This window comes from Tachysurus fulvidraco, chromosome 5 (assembly GCF_022655615.1).
Source record: "Tachysurus fulvidraco isolate hzauxx_2018 chromosome 5, HZAU_PFXX_2.0, whole genome shotgun sequence".
NCBI lineage: Eukaryota > Metazoa > Chordata > Actinopteri > Siluriformes > Bagridae > Tachysurus > Tachysurus fulvidraco.
Window position 1 is genome coordinate 6155465 of NC_062522.1, and position 20000 is coordinate 6175464.

The 20000-nt window shown below is 42.2% G+C and overlaps 2 protein-coding genes across 7 annotated transcripts in view; both read left to right on the forward strand.

The window, feature by feature from the left end:
* nbeal1 (neurobeachin-like 1) overlaps nucleotides 1-5781 on the forward strand; it is a 62607-nt gene extending 56826 nt beyond the window's left edge. For both annotated transcript variants that reach the window (XM_047813396.1, XM_027143327.2), the window contains 2 exons: nucleotides 127-262; nucleotides 791-5781. In XM_047813396.1, the coding sequence (XP_047669352.1) occupies nucleotides 127-262; nucleotides 791-892 (238 nt within the window). In that variant the 3' untranslated portion in view covers nucleotides 893-5781. The remainder of the gene's footprint in view (nucleotides 1-126; nucleotides 263-790) is intronic.
* Nucleotides 5782-6957: 1176 nt separating this feature from the next.
* On the forward strand, nucleotides 6958-18687 carry rbm26 (RNA binding motif protein 26). Of its 5 annotated transcripts, XR_007140578.1 has the most exons (24): nucleotides 6958-7366; nucleotides 8483-8601; nucleotides 8707-8843; nucleotides 8924-9015; nucleotides 9111-9370; nucleotides 9518-9778; nucleotides 10588-10815; nucleotides 10895-11065; nucleotides 11404-11538; nucleotides 12378-12480; nucleotides 12576-12747; nucleotides 13062-13232; nucleotides 13432-13542; nucleotides 13631-13705; nucleotides 13792-13914; nucleotides 14045-14119; nucleotides 14204-14371; nucleotides 15165-15269; nucleotides 15422-15625; nucleotides 15805-15891; nucleotides 16028-16141; nucleotides 16645-17439; nucleotides 17609-17699; nucleotides 17854-18687. XR_007140578.1 is itself a non-coding variant. In XM_027143449.2 (22 exons), exons 1-22 carry the CDS (start codon nucleotides 7308-7310, stop codon nucleotides 16732-16734), a joined length of 3060 nt encoding a protein of 1019 aa, XP_026999250.2. In that variant the 5' UTR covers nucleotides 6958-7307; the 3' UTR covers nucleotides 16735-18687. The 5 variants fall into 5 exon arrangements, 1 of the variants encoding a protein (XP_026999250.2); XR_007140575.1 differs by having other exon boundaries at nucleotides 16645-18007; nucleotides 18121-18687; XR_007140576.1 differs by having other exon boundaries at nucleotides 16645-17699.
* Nucleotides 18688-20000: the final 1313 nt, after the last annotated feature.

Sequence of the window (20000 nt, forward strand, 5' to 3'; positions counted from 1 at the left end):
ATCTTCTTTTCTCTGCTTTTTTTTTCCTGCCCTTCCTTTCCGTTTTTTCTTTTCTCTATGTGTACTGTACGTTTGTTCAGACTGTGTGTTCTGACTGAAATGTTGGTTTTGTGGTTGCCATGGCAGCCTGGCGCTGTGTGTGTGTCCTGTGGCGATGCGCGTGCCGATCCGGTGTGTGTCGGTGCCGAAGGAGCAGTCTCACGTGTTGGTGGGGCTTCAGGACGGAAAACTGATCGTGGTGGGAGTCGGCAAACCAGCCGAGGTAACACACTTGTACACACACACACACACGCACACACACACACACGCACACACACACATGACTCACACACACGTACACACAAAGTGATATTTCATTGACTCAGCGATTTAATTCCTTCCTTTGTCTTCTTTCTTTTCACTTCCGTCCTCTCATTCCTATTTCATGCTTTCTCCTCATCACTACTATTCCCTTATTTTCTTCTCCTTCATGCCTGATCCAATTTCTTTCTTTCTAATCCTCCTCCTCCTCTCCATCTTCCTGTTTCTTGTCTTCGGCTTCTTATCCTTATCCACACTTTGTACACTTTCGCTCTTTTTGCTTCCTCTTTCTTTTTATGTCCTCTTTTTATTCCCATTCTCCTCATCCTTTGCTTCTTTTTTCCCCCCTCTTGCTTTCCTCTCCCTCTTTCTGTTTGTTCTTGGCCTTCGCGTCATCTTCCTCTCCTGTTACCTCTTTTCCTTCTCTCTCTCTCTCTCTCTCTCTCTCTCTCTCTCTCTCTCTCTCTCTCTCTCTCTCTCTCTCTCTCAGATGCGTTCAGGTCAGATCACACGGAAGCTCTGGGGCTCCAGCAAACGCATGAATCAGATTTCATCCGGAGAGACCGAATATCCCACCCAGGAGCCGATCTGACTCCGCCCACCACCCAGCCATTCACCAATCAGGATGGAGTGAGGAAGGAAGTGTAGTGTGTACACAGTGTGTCTTGCGGACATCGGCGAGTGTGTTGGACTGGCGCGGGCGCTGAGGTCCAGCTGAGTGTGTCGGATTCGATTAATACCCCTAGTCACATCAACACACACGCGCCAACACCTGTAACACCACTGCAACACTGTGTGTGTGTGTGTGTGTGTGTGTGTGTGTGTGTGTGTGTGTGTGTGTGTGTGTGTGTGTGTGTGTGTGTGTGGAAAAAGTTCCATTTCTTTTCAGTGGCCTTGTATCTTTTTGCCTTTTATTTCTTCTCTCTCTCTCTCTCACACACACACAACACAAAAATGCATCATATGCACCCATAGGAAGGCTGTTCAGTGTGTGTGTGTGTGTGTGGGTGTGTGTGTGTTTCTGTGTGAGAGAGAGAGAGAGAGAGAGAGAGAGAGAGAGAGAGACTGTCTGAATGAGTTTTGTGATTTATTACTTGAATTCTGCATTATTTATTAAAATGAAGGTGATTCAGTGATTTTTAACACTTCAGTGATGAAGGGCTTCATAACTCTAGTCATAACTCTAAGGAGCAAAGCAATACAACACCCCACCCCCCCAACTCTACCCCTTACTAAAGACCGATAACGGTACATTCCATTCTGTAACGCAGCAACGGACCGACCGTCCGAGTCTTCCCGTGATACAGCATGAGAACTGCCGCGTACACACTGTACACACCTTGGGGGGGGGGGGGGGGGACGCCATCCGTCTCTATTCCAGTGTGAAGCCATGCACTCCCAGTTTGTTTACTATGCAGGATGGCGTACTTCCACACACACCGCTCAGTTACTGAACTGGTGAAGTGTGTGTGTGTGTGTGTGTGTGTGTGTGTGTGTGTGTGTGTGTGTGTGTGTGTGTGTGTGTGTGTGAACTCTTAACTCTAGGATTGAGCTCACTTATTATTAGAGACATAGAGACACACTGATTTTATTATTTTTTTTTCCTCTCTATTCTCTTCTTCCTCGTTGTTCACGTCCTCACTCTCGCTCGTCTGCGACACGACATGCAAAACATTCAGGACAACATTCACTCACGTCTCCAGTCGACGTGAATAAATACCACAAAGCTGTTACTGTAAATTCTCTAACCCCGATTAGCCAGTAGGTGTAATACGTTACCGTTTCTATAGCAACAAGCTACACAGAGACGTAAGTCAGTGACAAGGTAACGGTTTCTCTAAGGTGATGTTTGTTTAATATTTATTGAAGGAGTCTCCAGTGGCACATGACCAGCGAGCCATAACGTGACCGGCGAGCGGCCGACGAGGAAAGAGAAGAGCTGTTTATTTCTGTTCTGCCGTAGGAGCGTTATACAACATTAGTGTAGCTATAAATGAATAAAAAGTACGACACGGTCCTGTAGCTGTCAGCACAGTGAAATACAAACACTGATTAGGTTCCACTTACTGCAGTTCCTCGTACCACTACTTTTTTTTTCTCGACTAAAATAAAACTCTTTCTTTATTTAATTAACGACAACAAAATTTTAAAGTCTAATAAATACGCATGTCTAAAAATATTCTTTAGCCTTGCAGCCAGACACCAGATATGCGATTGTGACCGATCTCATGGAGAACGACGTGACCGCACACTTTTCTGTAGATTTGTAAACTAACAAGCAACTTATTTTTGTAGAAATTCTAATCAGTGTGAATTTTTTTTTTTTTTAATAAAAGAGAGTTTTTAAGCAGGCCTTAAAGTTGAAATATTAAAGGTAGCCATTTGCAAACATGGGAAAGTGTTTAACATTAAAAACAAAAAAAAATTCGGAAATGTTGTGGAAGAATTCAGAACGATTTCTGAGTCGAAATTAAAACGCTTTCACTTTCGCACTTTACACGTCGTCCATCTTGAGGGATTCAATGCATCGAGTCATACATCGTGTTTCTCTTTTGTTAAAACTTTCATGCAGAAATTAGTAAAAACTGAAGGGGGGAAAAATGAGGTTTTTAGATTTTATTATTTCAAATTTCATTAAAATATTTATTGTTAATAATTTGTCATTTTCTAGACAAAACATAGAACGTTTTCATTTTTAAATTCATCTTCAATCTAGATTCACTGTAGTCTGAGAGAGAGAGAGAGAGAGAGAGAGAGAGAGAGAGAGAGAGAGAGAAATCTATATTTGTATTTCATTTTGTGGATAAAGTTTGTCAAATTGTTCTAGAGAGAAAAACAATCGAGGGATCGGATTTCTTAACTGTAAAACAAACCACAGAAAGTTTTCATATCACGACGGCTTTTTCCGTCTCGTCTTTTGTAAGCGTCTGATATTCCTGTCGTCTCATCCAGCCTTAACGTTTACACGCTGTTCAGAAAACATTCAGATCTTAGCGTCGTGTATCTTTGGTATCGTGTGAGGTTGTTTTTTTTTTTTTTTTTACCTTGGGGGGGTGGAGGGGGGCATTGTCATCGGTGTGTCTCTATTCTCTCTGATCAGACCCTGTTCAATGCCAAATGCCGGAGTGATGATGTCGACGAGGGCGTGGCATTCTGCCGTGTGCTTCCTGTGCGATGGGGTGATGTCGTGCTCGCCCCGGGTCAATAGGGCGCGTCCCAAACGATATCCTTCCACCCTAATTGTAGTGTTAATGTACGTCATCTCACATCACGTGATCGTTTGAAGTGTCCCGAAGCCCAGATTCATAGCGCATTATAACGGCTTATAAATGTAAACAATGTGTTAATTTCCTTGTCAGAACACAGTCTGCCAAGGTCGTGTGTATAATAAAGCCCGAACTCGCTCATAATCCTGTTATAATGCTCTCATAAGGAAAAATGCCCATTGTTATAACTGTGTATTACAATTTATTAGACTTGATAGAGCTTTATCGTGCATTGGACAGCCATAACATGACTCATTATAAGAAGATATAATGTGTTATAAAGTGTTTATCGTCAGGCACAATTCCGTGTGTGATACTTCATGAGTGCATTATAACATGAACGGATGAGGTGAATATGGCCTTCATAGGAAGTGCTACTGTGTTCTGTGACTCTTCATAACACTGCTCGAGCACATTAGAACCCGGGGTTGTGTGCTGTAAAGGGTTTAGTGGTATTACTGAGTTTGTATTAACAGTTATAAAATCCTTATTAACCTTTAAAATGAAAATATCAACATTCTTTTAGAAAACAACGTAATAAGTCCTGTAATAAGTAATGTTTACTCTGTCTGTTTATACACTAGGTATTTATTTACACCTATTTTTAGATGTGGAAGTTTGTGAAAATTTATTTAAATAAATGTAGGCCGGACACGTGTGTGCTTAACCAAGGAGAGACAGGTGACCTGTGTGTGAGAGTTGTGTGAGAGTTGTGTGAGAGTGGTGTGAGTGAGTGAGTGAGTGAGTGAGTGAGTGAGTGAGTGAGTGTGTGTGCGCGCGCGAGTGAGTGTGTGTGCGCGCGCGAGTGAGTGTGTGTGCGCGCGCGAGTGAGTGTGTGCGCGCGCGCGAGTGAGTGTGTGCGCGCGCGCGAGTGAGTGTGTGCGCGCGCGCGAGTGAGTGTGTGTGTGCACGAGTGAGTGTGTGTGCACGAGTGAGTGTGAGTGCGCGTGTGTGTGTGTTTGTGAGTGTGCGTGTGTGTGAGAGAGTGAGTGAGTGTGTGTGTGTGTGTGTGTGTGTATGAGTGTGTGTGTTGCTAACATTACTGTAGGTTGCTTTACAGGACTAGAAGTGTAGTCCAGGACGCCTCTGTCCAAACAAACTTTGTGATAATTGAGTTAGAACAGCTTTTTGTTTATTTATTTATAATATTTATTTATTTATGTATAGTAACATTCTAATTCCACAGCAAGGCTCTTGAGTGAGAGATTTACTTCCATCACAGAACATTAAATGTAACTGGTTAAAAAATTCCAAGCGTCGTTTGGTAATAAATCACAAATTACAGCGTCGTAAGAGGAATAAAACACCTGTATAGGACAATGATCTACTTCAGGGTCGGTCAACGGGACCGTTTCATTAACCCACGACTGCTTTAGTTCATTTTTGATAAACAGCATGAGCTTTATTAATCCAGCTTTATAAGCCTTTATTAGCGTTCATAACAATGACTCAGCTATGGGTTTGGGCTTCATCTTCACTGATGTGTGTGTGCAGCATGTTACCAGCATTCGAGCGTTTGGGACGTGGCCCTTGGGGGAGGGGGGGGGGGTTCCTGTAACCTGCTCGGTTGAAGTGCTTCCTGTTTCTGTATTCAAGCTGCAAATGGAGATTAAGCTAATAAACACTACAAGACCAGTCATCGTAAGCAACTTTTTAGACACCTTTTTTTTTTTTTAAAAAAACGGTGAAAGTTCTTCCTTACACTTGAGTCTTTTGAATAATGTTGTTGTTGTTGTTGTTGTTTATTAGTTTTTATTTTCTTTATAATTCCTTTCTTTTTATTATAAAAATGGAGTGCCTTTTAAATTCCCACATTTCCTCTCCTGATTTTAGAGCCATGTCTTGCTCGTGACCTTTCACCTACTGCAGCATTCCACGAAGTAAAAAATAAAAAAAAAGTTGAAAAAAAAATAAAGAAATCTATTTAACAAAACCAATTTAATCATATCAGACCTGTGATTTAACTGTCACCAATGATTGTGTGTGTATGTGTGTGTATATCTGTGCTTATTTATATATATACTGTATGTACAGCATGATTTTTATTCCCGCCGAATTATTTCTTTCTTTTTTTTTTTTTTTTGCACTTTCCAGGTACGACCGGTTGTGAAAAAGAGTTTTGAAATGAGTGTCTCCCTGTTCTGTACAGATTTGAAAAAAAATATGCTTTGTATACACACTCAGAAAATGATTATTAAAGTTGTGTTGAAAGTCATATACGTCGTCCGTGTGTCTCTATTGTGCAGCTTGTGATTTCATAGCGAGTTCTGCAGCAGGCGACCAAGTAGGAGCTTTGCTTCGAGTCAAGATTCAAGATTCGAGATTTTTATTTTTCACATACACAATTATATACGGCATATATAACCAGCAATGAAATGTGAGTCAAGTCCGCTCCATGGACATTGCACTTATTAGAAAAACACAACAATGAAAGAATGAGATAAAAGTAAACCATGAAAATATAAGAATAAAATATAAAAAAAAAAGATATGTATACTGTAGAATAAAATATATAAAAAACATGTATACTGTAGAATGAAAAATAATGTGCATGAAAGTAAACTAGTAACTGTAAATAAATCTAAGATACACAGGGATGTACAAGGCAATGTGCATATGTGCATTATACTGTAGTCTTAAATATTAAGATACCCAGGAATGTGCAGGAGGCAAATGTGCAAACAGGTTGACACTTTCAGTATGAAAAGGTATATAATATGTATAGCTATTAATTTAGAGACAGTGCTGTATTTTAATCATTTCTATTAATTGCTTGTGAATAGCCTAGTGGTTAAGGTGTTGGGCTACCAATCGGAAGGTTGTGAGTTCAATCCCAGGTCCACCAAGCTGCCACTGTTGGGGTCATGAGCAAGGTCCTTTACCCTCAATTGCTCAGTTGTACAAAAATGAGATAATGTTAGTCGCTCTGGGTAAGGGTGTCTGCTAGATGCTGTAAATGTAAAAATATTTACAGTACATTTTATATTAGATTTATATATTTATAGTTACATTACATTTTATATTAGATTTATATATTTACATTTACATTACATTTATATTATATTATCACATCTCTATGATCAGTCATAAACATAATCTCTACATGATATAAACTCAAAAATCTTAACATAGAGACAAAGTGAAGGTTTATAACAGATCATCATTTAAAAGCGCTGCTTATTTATTAAACAACCAATCACAGTCTTCAAAAGCATGTTACCTAGTAACGGGTTTAGCCCCGCCTCCTCTCTAAGTTAAAAATTGTTGTATTTTCCAAGATCAGAGCTGCGCTGTGATTGGTCCACAATTCTTTGTTCGAAACGACGCTAACCGAACGCCCTCTAGCGATAGCACGAGTTCTCGCGATATTTCCCACTGTGATCAAGCAAAACGCTTAATCTCGCGAGATCTTAGAACGTGAATAAACACTGGCCGTTTGTGGGAAAGAGGAAAAATCTAGAAAAGTATCGGGAAGATATTCTAAACGTTTCCACGCGAAATGGTTATATCAAAATTCTGATAAGAGCCGAATACTATTCTGTAATATCCTACTCTTTCCTCCTGTCCTGCTGGTCAAAAATAACGTTTGGAATAATGAGTGAAAACTGCGCGTAGTTTGGCTTGTTAGCGTTAGCATTAGCATCCTTGGCCTGGTGTATCGGTAGCTTAGCACTTTTCACCTTCAGCACTTTAGCTGAGCTTTTTTTTTTCTTTTCATTTTCTTTTTTTTATCTTTGCAAAATGATGATTGAAAACCTCGATGCCTTGAAGACGTGGCTCTCCAAAACCCTCGAACCAATGTAAGTGTATAGGTTAGCATATTAGCTTAGCATTGCCATTGCTACGATTCAGTTTAACGTGTTAGCCAGTTAGCATCGTGAAGCTAGTTATAAGGTGCAAACGAGTTTATGTTGTTCGTTTCATGCACAAAACGGCGAGTTTAGTTCACAGTGCTGTTTGTTTCCCGTTCAACTGGCAGTTTAACTGAACTTGAGCTCGTCTGAAGTAAAAAGTTAAAATATTAAGAAGAAATAAAGACAGTTTTGTATTAAAATCCCTGCAGCCTTCAGTCAAGATGGGTAATTAGAAGGGTATAAAAAATTAATTAATGCTTCCAAAAGGGGTTAAAACATATTTAAAAGAAAGCAGAAATAACGAAGCATAAAAAGAAAACATTTTGTAAATTTTAAAACACAGGTTTGAAAATTAAACTGATTCATATAATATCATAAAATTCTATACATTTTATGATTTTGGGACTATGTTTATATATATATATATATATATTAGTGTGTGTGTATGTATACATGTATAAAGTGTATGTGTGTGTACACATATATACACACACGCATAATGCAAGATTTGTTTAAAAACAAAGTATTTTCTTTAGCGATGATTTTGAATAAAAATTGTACTTTTAATAAATACCCCCCCCCCCCCCAAAAAAAGGGGTTGGTTTTAATCAGAATAATATTGAATAAGTTAGTCAATGTTAGAAGTTTTACTTTAATTAAACTAAATATTAAAATATATGAAAATAAAAAATAATAATATTTTTATTTTATTTATTCAGTAAAGAAAATACAATTAATTCAGTCAAATAAAAGTCCACTTTTTTAAAGATTATTTTTCTTTATGTACAGTTCATTATAGAGATCTTTAAAAAAATTACACAATGCAGCTGTTTACACGGTATGCAGGAGGTTGTAAGGCATGGAAAAAATTAACAGAATCATTATACGAAGTTATTAGATAGTATGTATTTTATATATGTATAATTATGAAGCTTTTTCGCATGTTACCTTTTTCTTTTATTATATATATATATATATATATATATATATTTTATGTGTGTGTTATATACACACACGCACACACAAACTGAACATTTCACTGGTTTGCTGTGCCTTTTGCAGATGTGACGCTGACCCGTCTGCGCTCGCTAAATACGTGGTGGCCTTGGTGAAGAAGGATAAGTCAGAAAAAGAGCTTAGAGCACTATGCATAGACCAGTTGGATGTATTTCTCCAGAAGGGTGAGGATTATTCTGACTACATTTAGCTTCATATCTGATTAGGTTTAGGTTTTTGTTCAACTAGGAACTTAAGCAGCTTCTGAGGACTCTGTTATGTTTGTGCAGAGACTCAGACGTTTGTGGATAAACTTTTTGAAGCTGTGAACACAAAGAGCTACCTACCTCAGGCTGAGACACTGAGCTCTACAGGCAGGACAGAGACCCACACACGCTCCGAAAAAGACGAGCAGAAGAAAGACGAGGTGAGAGAAGTAGATGTGCGTGTGTGTGTATATTTGTGTGTTTGTGTAAGAAAAATCTTTACTATTTTGTGTTTGTGTAGCTTGTGAGTCGGGATGATGAACGGGAGAAGAAGTTCTCAAGGAGAGTGAACCACAGTCCTCAGCCCAGCTCACGTTACAGCCGAGACAGCAGGTAAAACACAGACACACAGGTTTTAAATAATAGTCACAACGATAATAACCATCAATCACTTGAGTTATTCTCACACATAATTACCCGTCTCACAGGAGGATGGATGAACGTAAGAAAGACGATCGGTCCAGAAAACGAGAGTACGAGCGTCCTCCACCCAGACGTGACTCGTATCGTGAACGCTACAACCGACGTAGGGGGCGGAGCTACAGTCGTAGCAGGAGTCGCAGCTGGAGCAAAGATAGATTGCGTGACCGTGACCGAGAAAGAGACCGTGAGCGAGACAGAGAGCGTGACAGAGAGCGGGAACGCACCAGGACACGCTCACGTAGCCGCTCCAGGTCAAGAAGTCGAGGTGTGTGCACACGCTGACACACACATGCGCGCACACACACACGTGTGCACTAAAACAGAGGCCACACCACTTACTAAAATATTGATATGCATGAAAGATCAGTTTAAATAAGCTGTAATGAGATTTTATATATATTTTTTTCTGCAGAGAGGGAGTCTGGAAAACCAAAGTATGACCATGAGCGGCCAGAGGGTGTGGCCACTGAGGCCTACGTTCCCCCACCCCTCGCTTCTGCTCCTAGCACAGCCCATTTCCCTGTACCCTCTCTCAGCAGCACCATCACTGTCATCGCTCCTACTCACCATGGCAACAGCACCACCGAGAGCTGGTCTGATTTCCACCAAGACCAGGTCCAGTATGGCAGAGCTGCTCCGCCCCCTTCGCGCAAGCGTTGTCGTGACTACGATGGTAAGAAGGGTCTGAGATGTCAGTTAAAGGGATATGTGTAGATGTACATGCATGCAGTGGTCTTATTCTGTTTTCCTATTTAAGCTTAGACAAAAATTTATCAAGAGTAACTCCTCCTAGGGCTTTCGAGCCACATGCACCAAATTCGCCCCCAAAATATGCAAAATAAAAAAAGCTTTTTACAACATGGGCATGTGACATATCAAAACACTCAGAACAATGAGGGGAACTTCCTCACGTGTATTCCGGTGATGTCACGTGACGTCACATAAAAATAAATAATTAGCACAACATGGAAATGTGACGTATCAAAACACTCAGCCCAATGTGGGGAACTTCCTCAAGAGTATTCGGATGACATCACATGCTCGTCTCCACTTACCTCCAAATTTTTTGGCACCCTAGCTTTCTGTCTACTTGCTTCCAAAAGTAACACTGACCCTTATGTCCACTCGCCTCCAAAAAGCACTGGCCTTTGCGAATACTTGCATCATCAAAGCCAACATCAAAGTTTATCGCGACGAACTTTACAACGAACTTTACTAGTTTGACTATTAAAACAATTCAATACATTTGTATTTATCAAATTATTCTTGTCACAGAGTAAGTTCTAATATTTTTTTGGATACATGATTGCATCATAAATCGCTTAATAAAATATAAACACTACTGTAATAAATTACAGCAGAACTGTTGCCTAAAATTAATGCTCCATAATTTATCATATGTGTGTATATATACACACACAACACACAATGTTATTTTTGTTTTTTAATTACTTGTTGTTGTTGTTTTCCCCCCTCACACAGAGAAAGGTTTCTGTATGAGAGGTGATATGTGTCCGTTCGACCACGGCAGCGATCCGGTGGTGGTGGAGGACGTAAACCTTCCCAGCATCCTCCCCTTCCCACCTGCACCACTTCCTGTCGGGGACGGTCCTCCCCCTCCAGGTCTGCCACCGCCTCCAGGTCTACTCCCTCCTCCACCGGTTAATCTCCGGCCCCCTGTGGCACCAGGCAGCCTCCCACCTGTCGCAGGTAACATTAAGGTAATCTTAGTGACCAACCTGAACAGTTAGGAGCCATATTAAAGCTTTTTTATCTGTGTTGTGTTCAGGTCCTCCACCACCTCTTCCAGCGCTGGATGTTCCTCCAAACTCCATGACCAGCTCCGTCCCCTCCATCGTCTCCACGTCTCGTCCTTTACTCCCTCAGCCTCCGCTTCACCTGGTCACTTCAGGCATCAGACCCCCACACACACAGCCACCGCCTCCCCTCTTCACCCCCGGTAACCCCCAACCAAACCAATACGTTTGTAAATAAGATTATAAAATGCTTACACAATAAGATTTTGTCTTTTTAAAAACATGATTTAGTTTTACTTCTAGCCATTCGTGCACTCGTGGTTTCCCCAATGATCGACCTTTGTCATTAACAGTTTTGAGTGTGTTAATTAATAAATGAACTTAACATTGGTAGTCAGAATGAAAGACGAATAAAAAAGACCTGAAATCTGATGTAATGGTAATTTATGATGATTGTGAGTTTTAGCCCTGGACTTTAGTGGGTTGGTGGATTCCAGCGTCCAGTTTCTATTAAGCATCTTGCTGTGTTGTTATTTTTTAGATTCATTTGAACCGGACATGTATAACCCCGAAGCTCCTAGTCTGAACTCTCGTCCTGCGTACAGACCGAGGGTCAACGTGCAGCGACCGAACCTCATCGGCCTCACTATGGGAGAAATGGATCTTCCTCCTCGGGGTAATGTCCTGTACATGCCATGTAACATCACTCTCTGTATTGTGAGTAAGAAGGAACAGAATCGGTGACGTGGGCTCACTGTTGCCACCCTGAAGATGATCATTATTCAATAACAGCACATGCTGAAGTAAAACCCTTTTATACCTCAACAATTTGTCAAATTTAGTATTTGTTAATTTCCAGGATATATTTTTTAATCTCTATTTTAATCCAAATGGTTTTGTGTAACACATGGTTTGGGTCTTATTGTCCAAGACAAGACATCTGTAAAAAAAAAAAAAAATTTATCTTTCAGGAATACATGTGTGTGTGTTAAAGGGGAGGTCTCTGTTGTTTGAAAGCCAATGTTGACATTTGAAATCACCAAAACAAACACGCCCCTAAACCAAATGGGTCCCACCCCTGTTTTGATAGCTCCGCCCAGATAAGTATAACCCATACAAGTATTATGGCAGAACCTTTTGGGCCGCTGACCGAGGGTATATATTTAACAATAAATGAACACAATGAGTAATACTATGGTAATACAAACGTGTTTTCGTAGTAACTGTGTGTTGTACCATGAAAGTTTGAGCTCCGTTTCACGCGGAAGACTGCTTTCTGCTAATGTCACACATGTGCACTGAACACTATCTTCGCCCATATCGACAAGACCCGCACCTTTCTGCTCATTGGCTACACGTTTGTTTTGGTTTTTTTGTTTGGCGGCCCAGCGCAGTTTTCTGAAGCATTTCTCAACCAACGGAGACCCCACCTTTAATTAAACCTACAGTATATTCGTTAGTGTGAAGTGAAACCTAGAGAATTCTGCATGTTTCTCTTCTGTGTAATCCCCACAGAGAAAATGCTGAACAGCAATAACGCACGGATCGTTTTAGAATCAGACTCCAGGAAGAGAGGGGCTGGGCATCACGATGGGGGCGTTCCTTTGAAAAAACCTTGGTAATAACAAATTATTCCATTTTTGTTATTCTTTAAGCTTGCTTTTTTTTTCCTTTGCAATTTTATTTATTCATCTATTTATCCTACTCCCACAGGCTAAACTTCAACAAGCCCAACCATCATGGCTACCATAAGAAAGTGCCACTTCCTCTTCCTCTGCCTCTGCCCAATACTAAGCTGGCCATCCGTCAGATTCCACCTGGGATTAACAATATCAGCAAACTTAACGAGCACTTCAGTAAATTTGGGAAAATTGTCAACCTGCAGGTGAGCTGCGTCTGTGTTTCACAGATTAGCCATTTAGTCAGGCTCGTGCTCGGAGGTCCAGACGTTCGTCTAAAGGGAGCTATTTTCCAGATTTTTTAAAAATATTTTATTTGTATGTACTGTTTATTTTAACATGAATTTAAATCACTGTGCCATAAATCTATTGCTTAAATTCTGCAATGTGAACCGTGACGTTTAAATTACTGTAAGAAATTATAAATGTAGGTGTGTATATTATGCTTTTATGGTGATCTTTGTAAAGCTATTTGTCGATGTAGCTGCGGCAACGCTGATTCATTATTGTGTGTGTGTAGGTCGCCTATAACAATGACCCTGAGAGTGCTCTGATCCAGTTCGAGTCTCCAGAGGAAGCGAAACGCGCTATACAAAGCACTGAGGCTGTCCTCAACAACCGCTTTATCAGAGTGTACTGGCACAGAGATGACGGGCCACCCGGCAACCGGACACACACCCCGCTCAACGTGGTACATATACACACACTCCACACCGCACCATCCTACCTACGTAGTGTGTATTTTGAGTATAAATCATGGCCATGATATTCCCAAACACTGGAGCACACTGTATACACAGAATATTAAAGTGTAAATGGTATCTGAAGTTTTCTGTGCATTACTGAAGCTTTAGTGAGTGTAAAGTACGTTCTTTTTCCCGTTGTATCAGAACGTGACACAGCCTGAAGCCACCAGTCTGAAGCAGTCAGTGAAAGATCGTCTCGGTCCTCTGCCCTCTAACAGCACAGAGCCGCTGCAGGACGCCACGCCTCCGTCACAGGTCGGAGCTCCGGGTTATACTTTAAGCAGTATCGTGTTTCAATCTACACAATTTCTGTCTATAATTTTTAATATATGCGTGTTTCCAGTCTTCACAGAGCGCCGCCCGTTCTTCAGTGAAGGAGCGTCTGGGCTTCTCTAAACCGGCAGCGGCAGAAGGAAAGGTGCTTCGTCTTTTTCTCTTCTCAGCAGTTTAATGTGTGCTGTTTGTGTCTTTGAGACAGACTTAATTTTTGCTTAATCTCCGCAGGTCTTCTCCACCTCTACTGGACTCACAAAGACGTTTTACAACCCGGCTGCAATGAAGCCAGGACAAAAGGGTGTAGCGACTGGGACAGCCGCCGCTTCTGAGGACGCCCTGAAGAAGAAGCAGGTTAGTCCTGAGGATTAGCAGTGACTCCTGATGATTTCCCAGGATGTACCCCAAACTATAATATTAAGTTATTTTATTTCTTATATCATTTCTAAAATAAACGCTGACTTTTTCCCGACTGTTCTGGAAGGAGGCTCTTAAACTTCAGCAAGATGTGAGGAAGAAGAAGCAGGAGATTCTGGAGAAGCACATTGATACTCAGAAAGTGAGTCTCTGATATAAACAGCTTTTCACATTCTACTGTCAGAGCTTTTTGCTGAGAGGTTTGTGTGTGTGTGTGTTCATTCAGCTGCTGATTTCGAAGCTAGAGAAGAACAAGGCAATGAAAGCAGAAGACAAAGCTCAGGTGATGCAGACGCTGAACGCTCTGACAAACAGCATTACCAAACTGCAGGAGGAGATCAAGGGCCTGTCCAGTGCACACACACTGCATAGTGGCATCAAAACCAAGGCCCAGGTACATGTGCGTGCACACACACACACACACACACTTTATGCTACGATTACATGCCTGTGGTAGAATCTTGCCCCTTTTCCACCCAGGCAGTTTCGGAGCCTAATTTAGAACCAGTTCTTTGTTTCGACAGCCAAAGCACCGGCTCTGAACCAGGAAAAGTGGTTCTTAAGTAGCACCAAAACGTTGCTGGTATAGACTGTGTCAGGAGCTGTGGGCGGGGCTACTGTTAGCGCATTTAATAATGTACCTTAAGTATACTAATGTTTAATACACTTTTACTTTACCGCAATATGATCAGTTATCAGCACACATGATAGTAGGTAGCTACATGCTAAGGCTAACTTTTTTCTGTGTTAATGATAAAATAACGTTATTTATGTACTTTCTCGATAACAACCTCCATTTATACAAATTACACGGATCTGCACGTACACTTTGGATTTGTCACGTTTGGATGCTAATATAGGTTCGTAAAGCCATGAGCATTAACAGTAAAGCGACATTCGCCATTGTTGTTGTGTTTGTGTTTGCCGCTGCTGCGCTAACGTTGCTGTGTAATGTGACACGTATACAGTGATGTCAGACTCGGCGCTGTGATGGCTCTCTAGCCGGTGGAAAGGCAAACCGGTTCTTAGAAGGTTCGCCAGTGGAACCACCTTTGAACCAGCACCAGCGTTCGCTCTGAACCAGCACCCGGTTCTTTTTGGTGGAAAAGGGGTCATCTGTGTCGGAGAACCCAGTTCTGTTGACTGTTTGTTTGGTTCTGTCTCTCATAGTAATTGTGTGTGTTCAGGCTCAGAAGGAGTTGTTGGACACTGAACTCGATCTCTACAAGAAAGCACAAGCTGGAGAAGACACAGCTCAGCTCAAACTCAGATACACACAGCTGCAGCTTGAGGTATACACACACGTGGACTATTGTGTACACTGATAAAATATATTTCCTAAAACCTCCACCAGGAGGCAGTGGTGTGTTGTATTTTTTATGGTGACCAAATACAAACCTGTATTTGGTCACCATAAAAAATGTCTTTGTCTCTCCCTCTTTAGGCTGCTAAGCGGGGCATCCTGACCCCAGGGCGAGGGAGGGGGGCCCATGCCCGGGGTCGGGGATCAGCACGAGGACGCGGTAGGGGCATCAGAGGCAGACCAAGGGGTGTTTCTACCCACTCTGTGGTGGATCATCGACCCCGTGCTCTGGAGATCAGTGGCTTCACCGAGGCTGAACGAGTGGATCTGCTGCCACACTTTGCTGTGAGTCTAACATACTGTGTGCTGTTCACACACACACACAAACTCCATCATTTTAATATGTTTTATCTACTCATTTTAATTTTTGTTTGTTTATGCAGCTGGTTGTGTGTGCTGATGGCAGTGTTTCTTTTGTGTCTGCGTTAAAAGTGTAAATGTGTGTGTGGTTTTTGTCCCATCAGCAATTTGGGGAAATTGAGGACTGTCAGATGGAGGACTCCAGTCTCAGTGCTGTTATCACCTTCAGAACCCGAGCAGAGGCTGAACAGGTATACACACACACTTACTTTCACAGGATCACATGCTCTTTCTACCTGACGGACACTCTCAGGCACTAACACTGAGTCATTAACACTCACTCGCACTCTCTCGGATGATCCCGACCTTCTTTTTTCCCCTCTGCAGGCTGCCGTTCATGGCGTGAGGTTTAACAATCAGGAACTGCGTCTGTCCTGGTACAAACCAGCGGTGTCTCTGAACACAGCCGACGCCGACGAGGCAGAGCCGGAGGAAGAGGAGGTCTGCTTTATGTCCCTTTCACACAGCAGCGTTTTTATTCGATCAGATTGTCACGGATAAACTACAGCCGTGCATCTCGTAACAGGCTGAAGGCTTAAGTCACGTTCATACATTTGTGAATCAGCATCGAATCGAATTGCTAATCAAGTATGATGAGTCATATTGAGTCGTGTCCAGACTCCATTCACCATAGAGTATTTTGCTAAGGGATGGATTTTTACTGAACTAGTCATCAAATGAAGACCAGTATAGAACGTTGCCAGTAGATGGAGCCAAACTATAAGTGTGCTGTATTAAGCAGGAACTTTACCAGCACAAGGATGTACAGTGTGCATGAGACATAAGGTTTTACTGTGACATCATGACCTTTACAGTGTCCGTGGTATCTGCCAGCGAGAATATGCATAGGACGACCCGATCGATCCGTGGAATGAAAGTCTAAACCAAATTATTTCTGTTTAAGATGATCGACAGGATGTCACACTGATGTCTTTGCTTTCCAGTTCCAGGAGGACACTCTGGTGGACGACGCGCTGCTGCAGGACGACGACGAGGAAGAAGACGATAACGAGCCCCGCTCCTGGCGCAGATGAAGAGGTCTCCTGACTTAGCCCTACCACCACTGTTGCATCATTTCCTGTTTCTTTCATTTTTTATTTTTTTTTGTCAGATGGTTTTTAATTAGGAAGCTGTTTGCCTTGAGTATGACGTTCATGTTTTATGTACTAGCAGTAACGCTGAGCCGACGTCTCCATCGGCACCGTTCAGGATTTCTTTTTCACAGTGTAAAAAAAAACAACAACAACAACAACGTTGACATCGAATTACTTTTCTGTGAATCTTCTCTAATAAGAAGCCGATGTTTAATTTGTAAAGATCCCGATCCGGTAACTAACTTTTAATTTCAAAGAGCACGTTCGGGGCCACACGTAGAACATAGTCTGTGTGTATGTGTGTACATATTTTATGTATGAGTTTTAATGATTTGTATGAATGCTTTGCTTCTCCTGGCTTACTCTGAAATGTCAAAAAAAATAAAGAATTGAAATGGTCTAGAAAAAATATCAGCTGAAAAAAAGAAGGCAAAAAAAAAAAAAGAAACGCAAGCTGCTGCTGCTGCGGCACTCGTTTAAAAAAAAAGAAAGAAAGAAAAAGAAAAAAATATGAAACAGCTGAAAGTATAAAGACCATTTCAAAACACCCCCCACCCCCAATCCTCACAAAAAGAGCAAAATTCCTATATTTCCTCAATCGGAGTGTGTGACCGGTAAGTGACGGGCTTTAAGAAGAAGAAGGAGGTAAGAACAAAACTATTTTCTACCTGATTTATTAAACATATGTAATGTTTTTTGTTTGTTGCTGCAGCAGTAAATGGACTTGTTGAATATTTTCACCGTAATGCACAAGCGTTACGTTCAAACCGTCTCAGGTTTATGGTTCATTTTTGTGTCTCCTCTTTTGCATGAGTCGTGACGCTTGGTCCCGAGGCCATGATGATCAGCGCACGTCCTGGACCTCCGGATCATCAGACTTGACCACCACCACCACCACCACCACCGTACGGGCTTCTTCAGCACTTCTCCTTCCTCATATCCTCCTTTATGTTTATTCCCGGCACTAAGAGTTTTAAAGCTTTTTTTAAGATCCAGGATTTGCTCTAGACCTTGCGTTCTCCTGACATTAGGGCTCACTTTCCTGTTGTAATCTTTCAGGAGCCACGTGGTGATGTTTTTATTCCTCATTTAGAAGCTTCAGAGATCTCGTCTAGATCTACACACGTATTATCTCTCAACTGCTCATTTGGTCTCAACTGATAATCCATTGGATAAAAATGTCAGCTAAATAAACGAGCGTAAGCGTGAGGAGGTGGGACTTTATTATCCTTGTCTTTATTGAGACATAAGACTATGTCATGTAGACATATGAATGTATTACAGCACAGTTATTCCTTCTTCCTGCATGTCCCACATCTGGAGCAGAGCAGGTTAAGAACCTTCCTGAAGAATCCAACTTGAACCCCTGACCTTTTGATCAGTAACCTTTCCGAGTCTTATCCTGACCTGGACACTGTGTGCGCTAGCGGACTGCAAAAGAAGGCCATCATCATCATCATCAAAGACTCCACTCATTCAGGACACAAAGTTTGTTCCTTTAACATCTGGGGAAAGATACAGCGCCATCAAGTCCCACACAAAACCAGAAAGCAGTAGCTGCTGTCACCCCTTCACCCCCCTGCTGATCAAAAACCCATCACAAATCTTTGAGGACAATGTAAGCAATGCTTCATTACTCTTTCCCTACAACTTCAGGACTAAGGATCTTACCTACTACTCTAAGACTAAACCCATCTGACACACACACACACACACACACACACACCACAGTGCACCATGTGCAATACACAGCTCTGTAATAACTGAATCTTTTACTCTTATGTACAACGTCAATTTTTTTCGGTGAACACTTTATTCTCAATCCTCTTTTTTTTACTTCTAAAAAGACTTATTTTGCTACTTTAAAGAAATAAAATTAATTTTCTTCTCTCACTCTCTCATGTCCACATTCTATACTGAATCTGTTTGTGCCTTTGTTTCATCAAAACAAACTCGTGTGAGTGTGTGTGTCCGAGAGTGTGAGTGTGTGTGTGTCCGAGAGTGTGAGTGTGTGTGTGTCCGAGAGTGTGAGTGTGTGTGTGTCCGAGAGTGTGAGTGTGTGTGTGTGTGTCCGAGAGTGTGAGTGTGTGTGTGTGTGTCCGAGAGTGTGAGTGTGTGTGTGTGTGTCCGAGAGTGTGAGTGTGTGTGTGTCCGAGAGTGTGTGTGTGTGTGTGTCCGAGAGTGTGAGTGTGTGTGTGTGTCCGAGAGTGTGAGTGTGTGTGTGTCCGAGAGTGTGAGTGTGTGTGTGTCCGAGAGTGTGAGTGTGTGTGTGTGTGTCCGAGAGTGTGAGTGTGTGTGTGTGTGTCCGAGAGTGTGAGTGTGTGTGTGTCCGAGAGTGTGTGTGTGTGTGTGTCCGAGAGTGTGAGTGTGTGTGTGTGTGTCCGAGAGTGTGAGTGTGTGTGTGTCCGAGAGTGTGAGTGTGTGTGTGTCCGAGAGTGTGTGAGTGTGTGTGTGTCCGAGAGTGTGAGTGTGTGTGTGTCCGAGAGTGTGAGTGTGTGTGTGTCCGAGAGTGTGAGTGTGTGTGTGTCCGAGAGTGTGAGTGTGTGTGTGTCCGAGAGTGTGAGTGTGTGTGTGTGTCCGAGAGTGTGAGTGTGTGTGTGTGTCCGAGAGTGTGAGTGTGTGTGTGTCCGAGAGTGTGAGTGTGTGTGTGTCCGAGAGTGTGAGTGTGTGTGTGTGTCCGAGAGTGTGAGTGTGTGTGTGTGTCCGAGAGTGTGAGTGTGTGTGTGTGTCCGAGAGTGTGAGTGTGTGTGTGTGTCCGAGAGTGTGAGTGTGTGTGTGTGTGTCCGAGAGTGTGAGTGTGTGTGTGTGTGTCCGAGAGTGTGAGTGTGTGTGTGTGTGTCCGAGAGTGTGAGTGTGTGTGTGTGTGTCCGAGAGTGTGAGTGTGTGTGTGTGTGTCCGAGAGTGTGAGTGTGTGTGTGTCCGAGAGTGTGAGTGTGTGTGTGTGTGTCCGAGAGTGTGAGTGTGTGTGTGTGTGTCCGAGAGTGTGAGTGTGTGTGTGTGTCCGAGAGTGTGAGTGTGTGTGTGTGTCCGAGAGTGTGAGTGTGTGTGTGTGTGTCCGAGAGTGTGAGTGTGTGTGTGTGTGTCCGAGAGTGTGAGTGTGTGTGTGTGTCCGAGAGTGTGAGTGTGTGTGTGTGTGTCCGAGAGTGTGAGTGTGTGTGTGTGTGTCCGAGAGTGTGAGTGTGTGTGTGTGTGTCCGAGAGTGTGAG

Coding starts and splice junctions, on each gene's coding strand:
- rbm26 (XM_027143449.2), top strand. CDS start 7,308: ATGATGATTGAAAACCTCGATGCCTTGAAGACGTGGCTCTCCAAAACC. Junction 12,481..12,575: donor GTTCCTTTGAAAAAACCTTG/GTAATAACAAAT, acceptor CTACTCCCACAG/GCTAAACTTCAACAAGCCCA. Junction 13,233..13,431: donor CACACACCCCGCTCAACGTG/GTACATATACAC, acceptor CCGTTGTATCAG/AACGTGACACAGCCTGAAGC.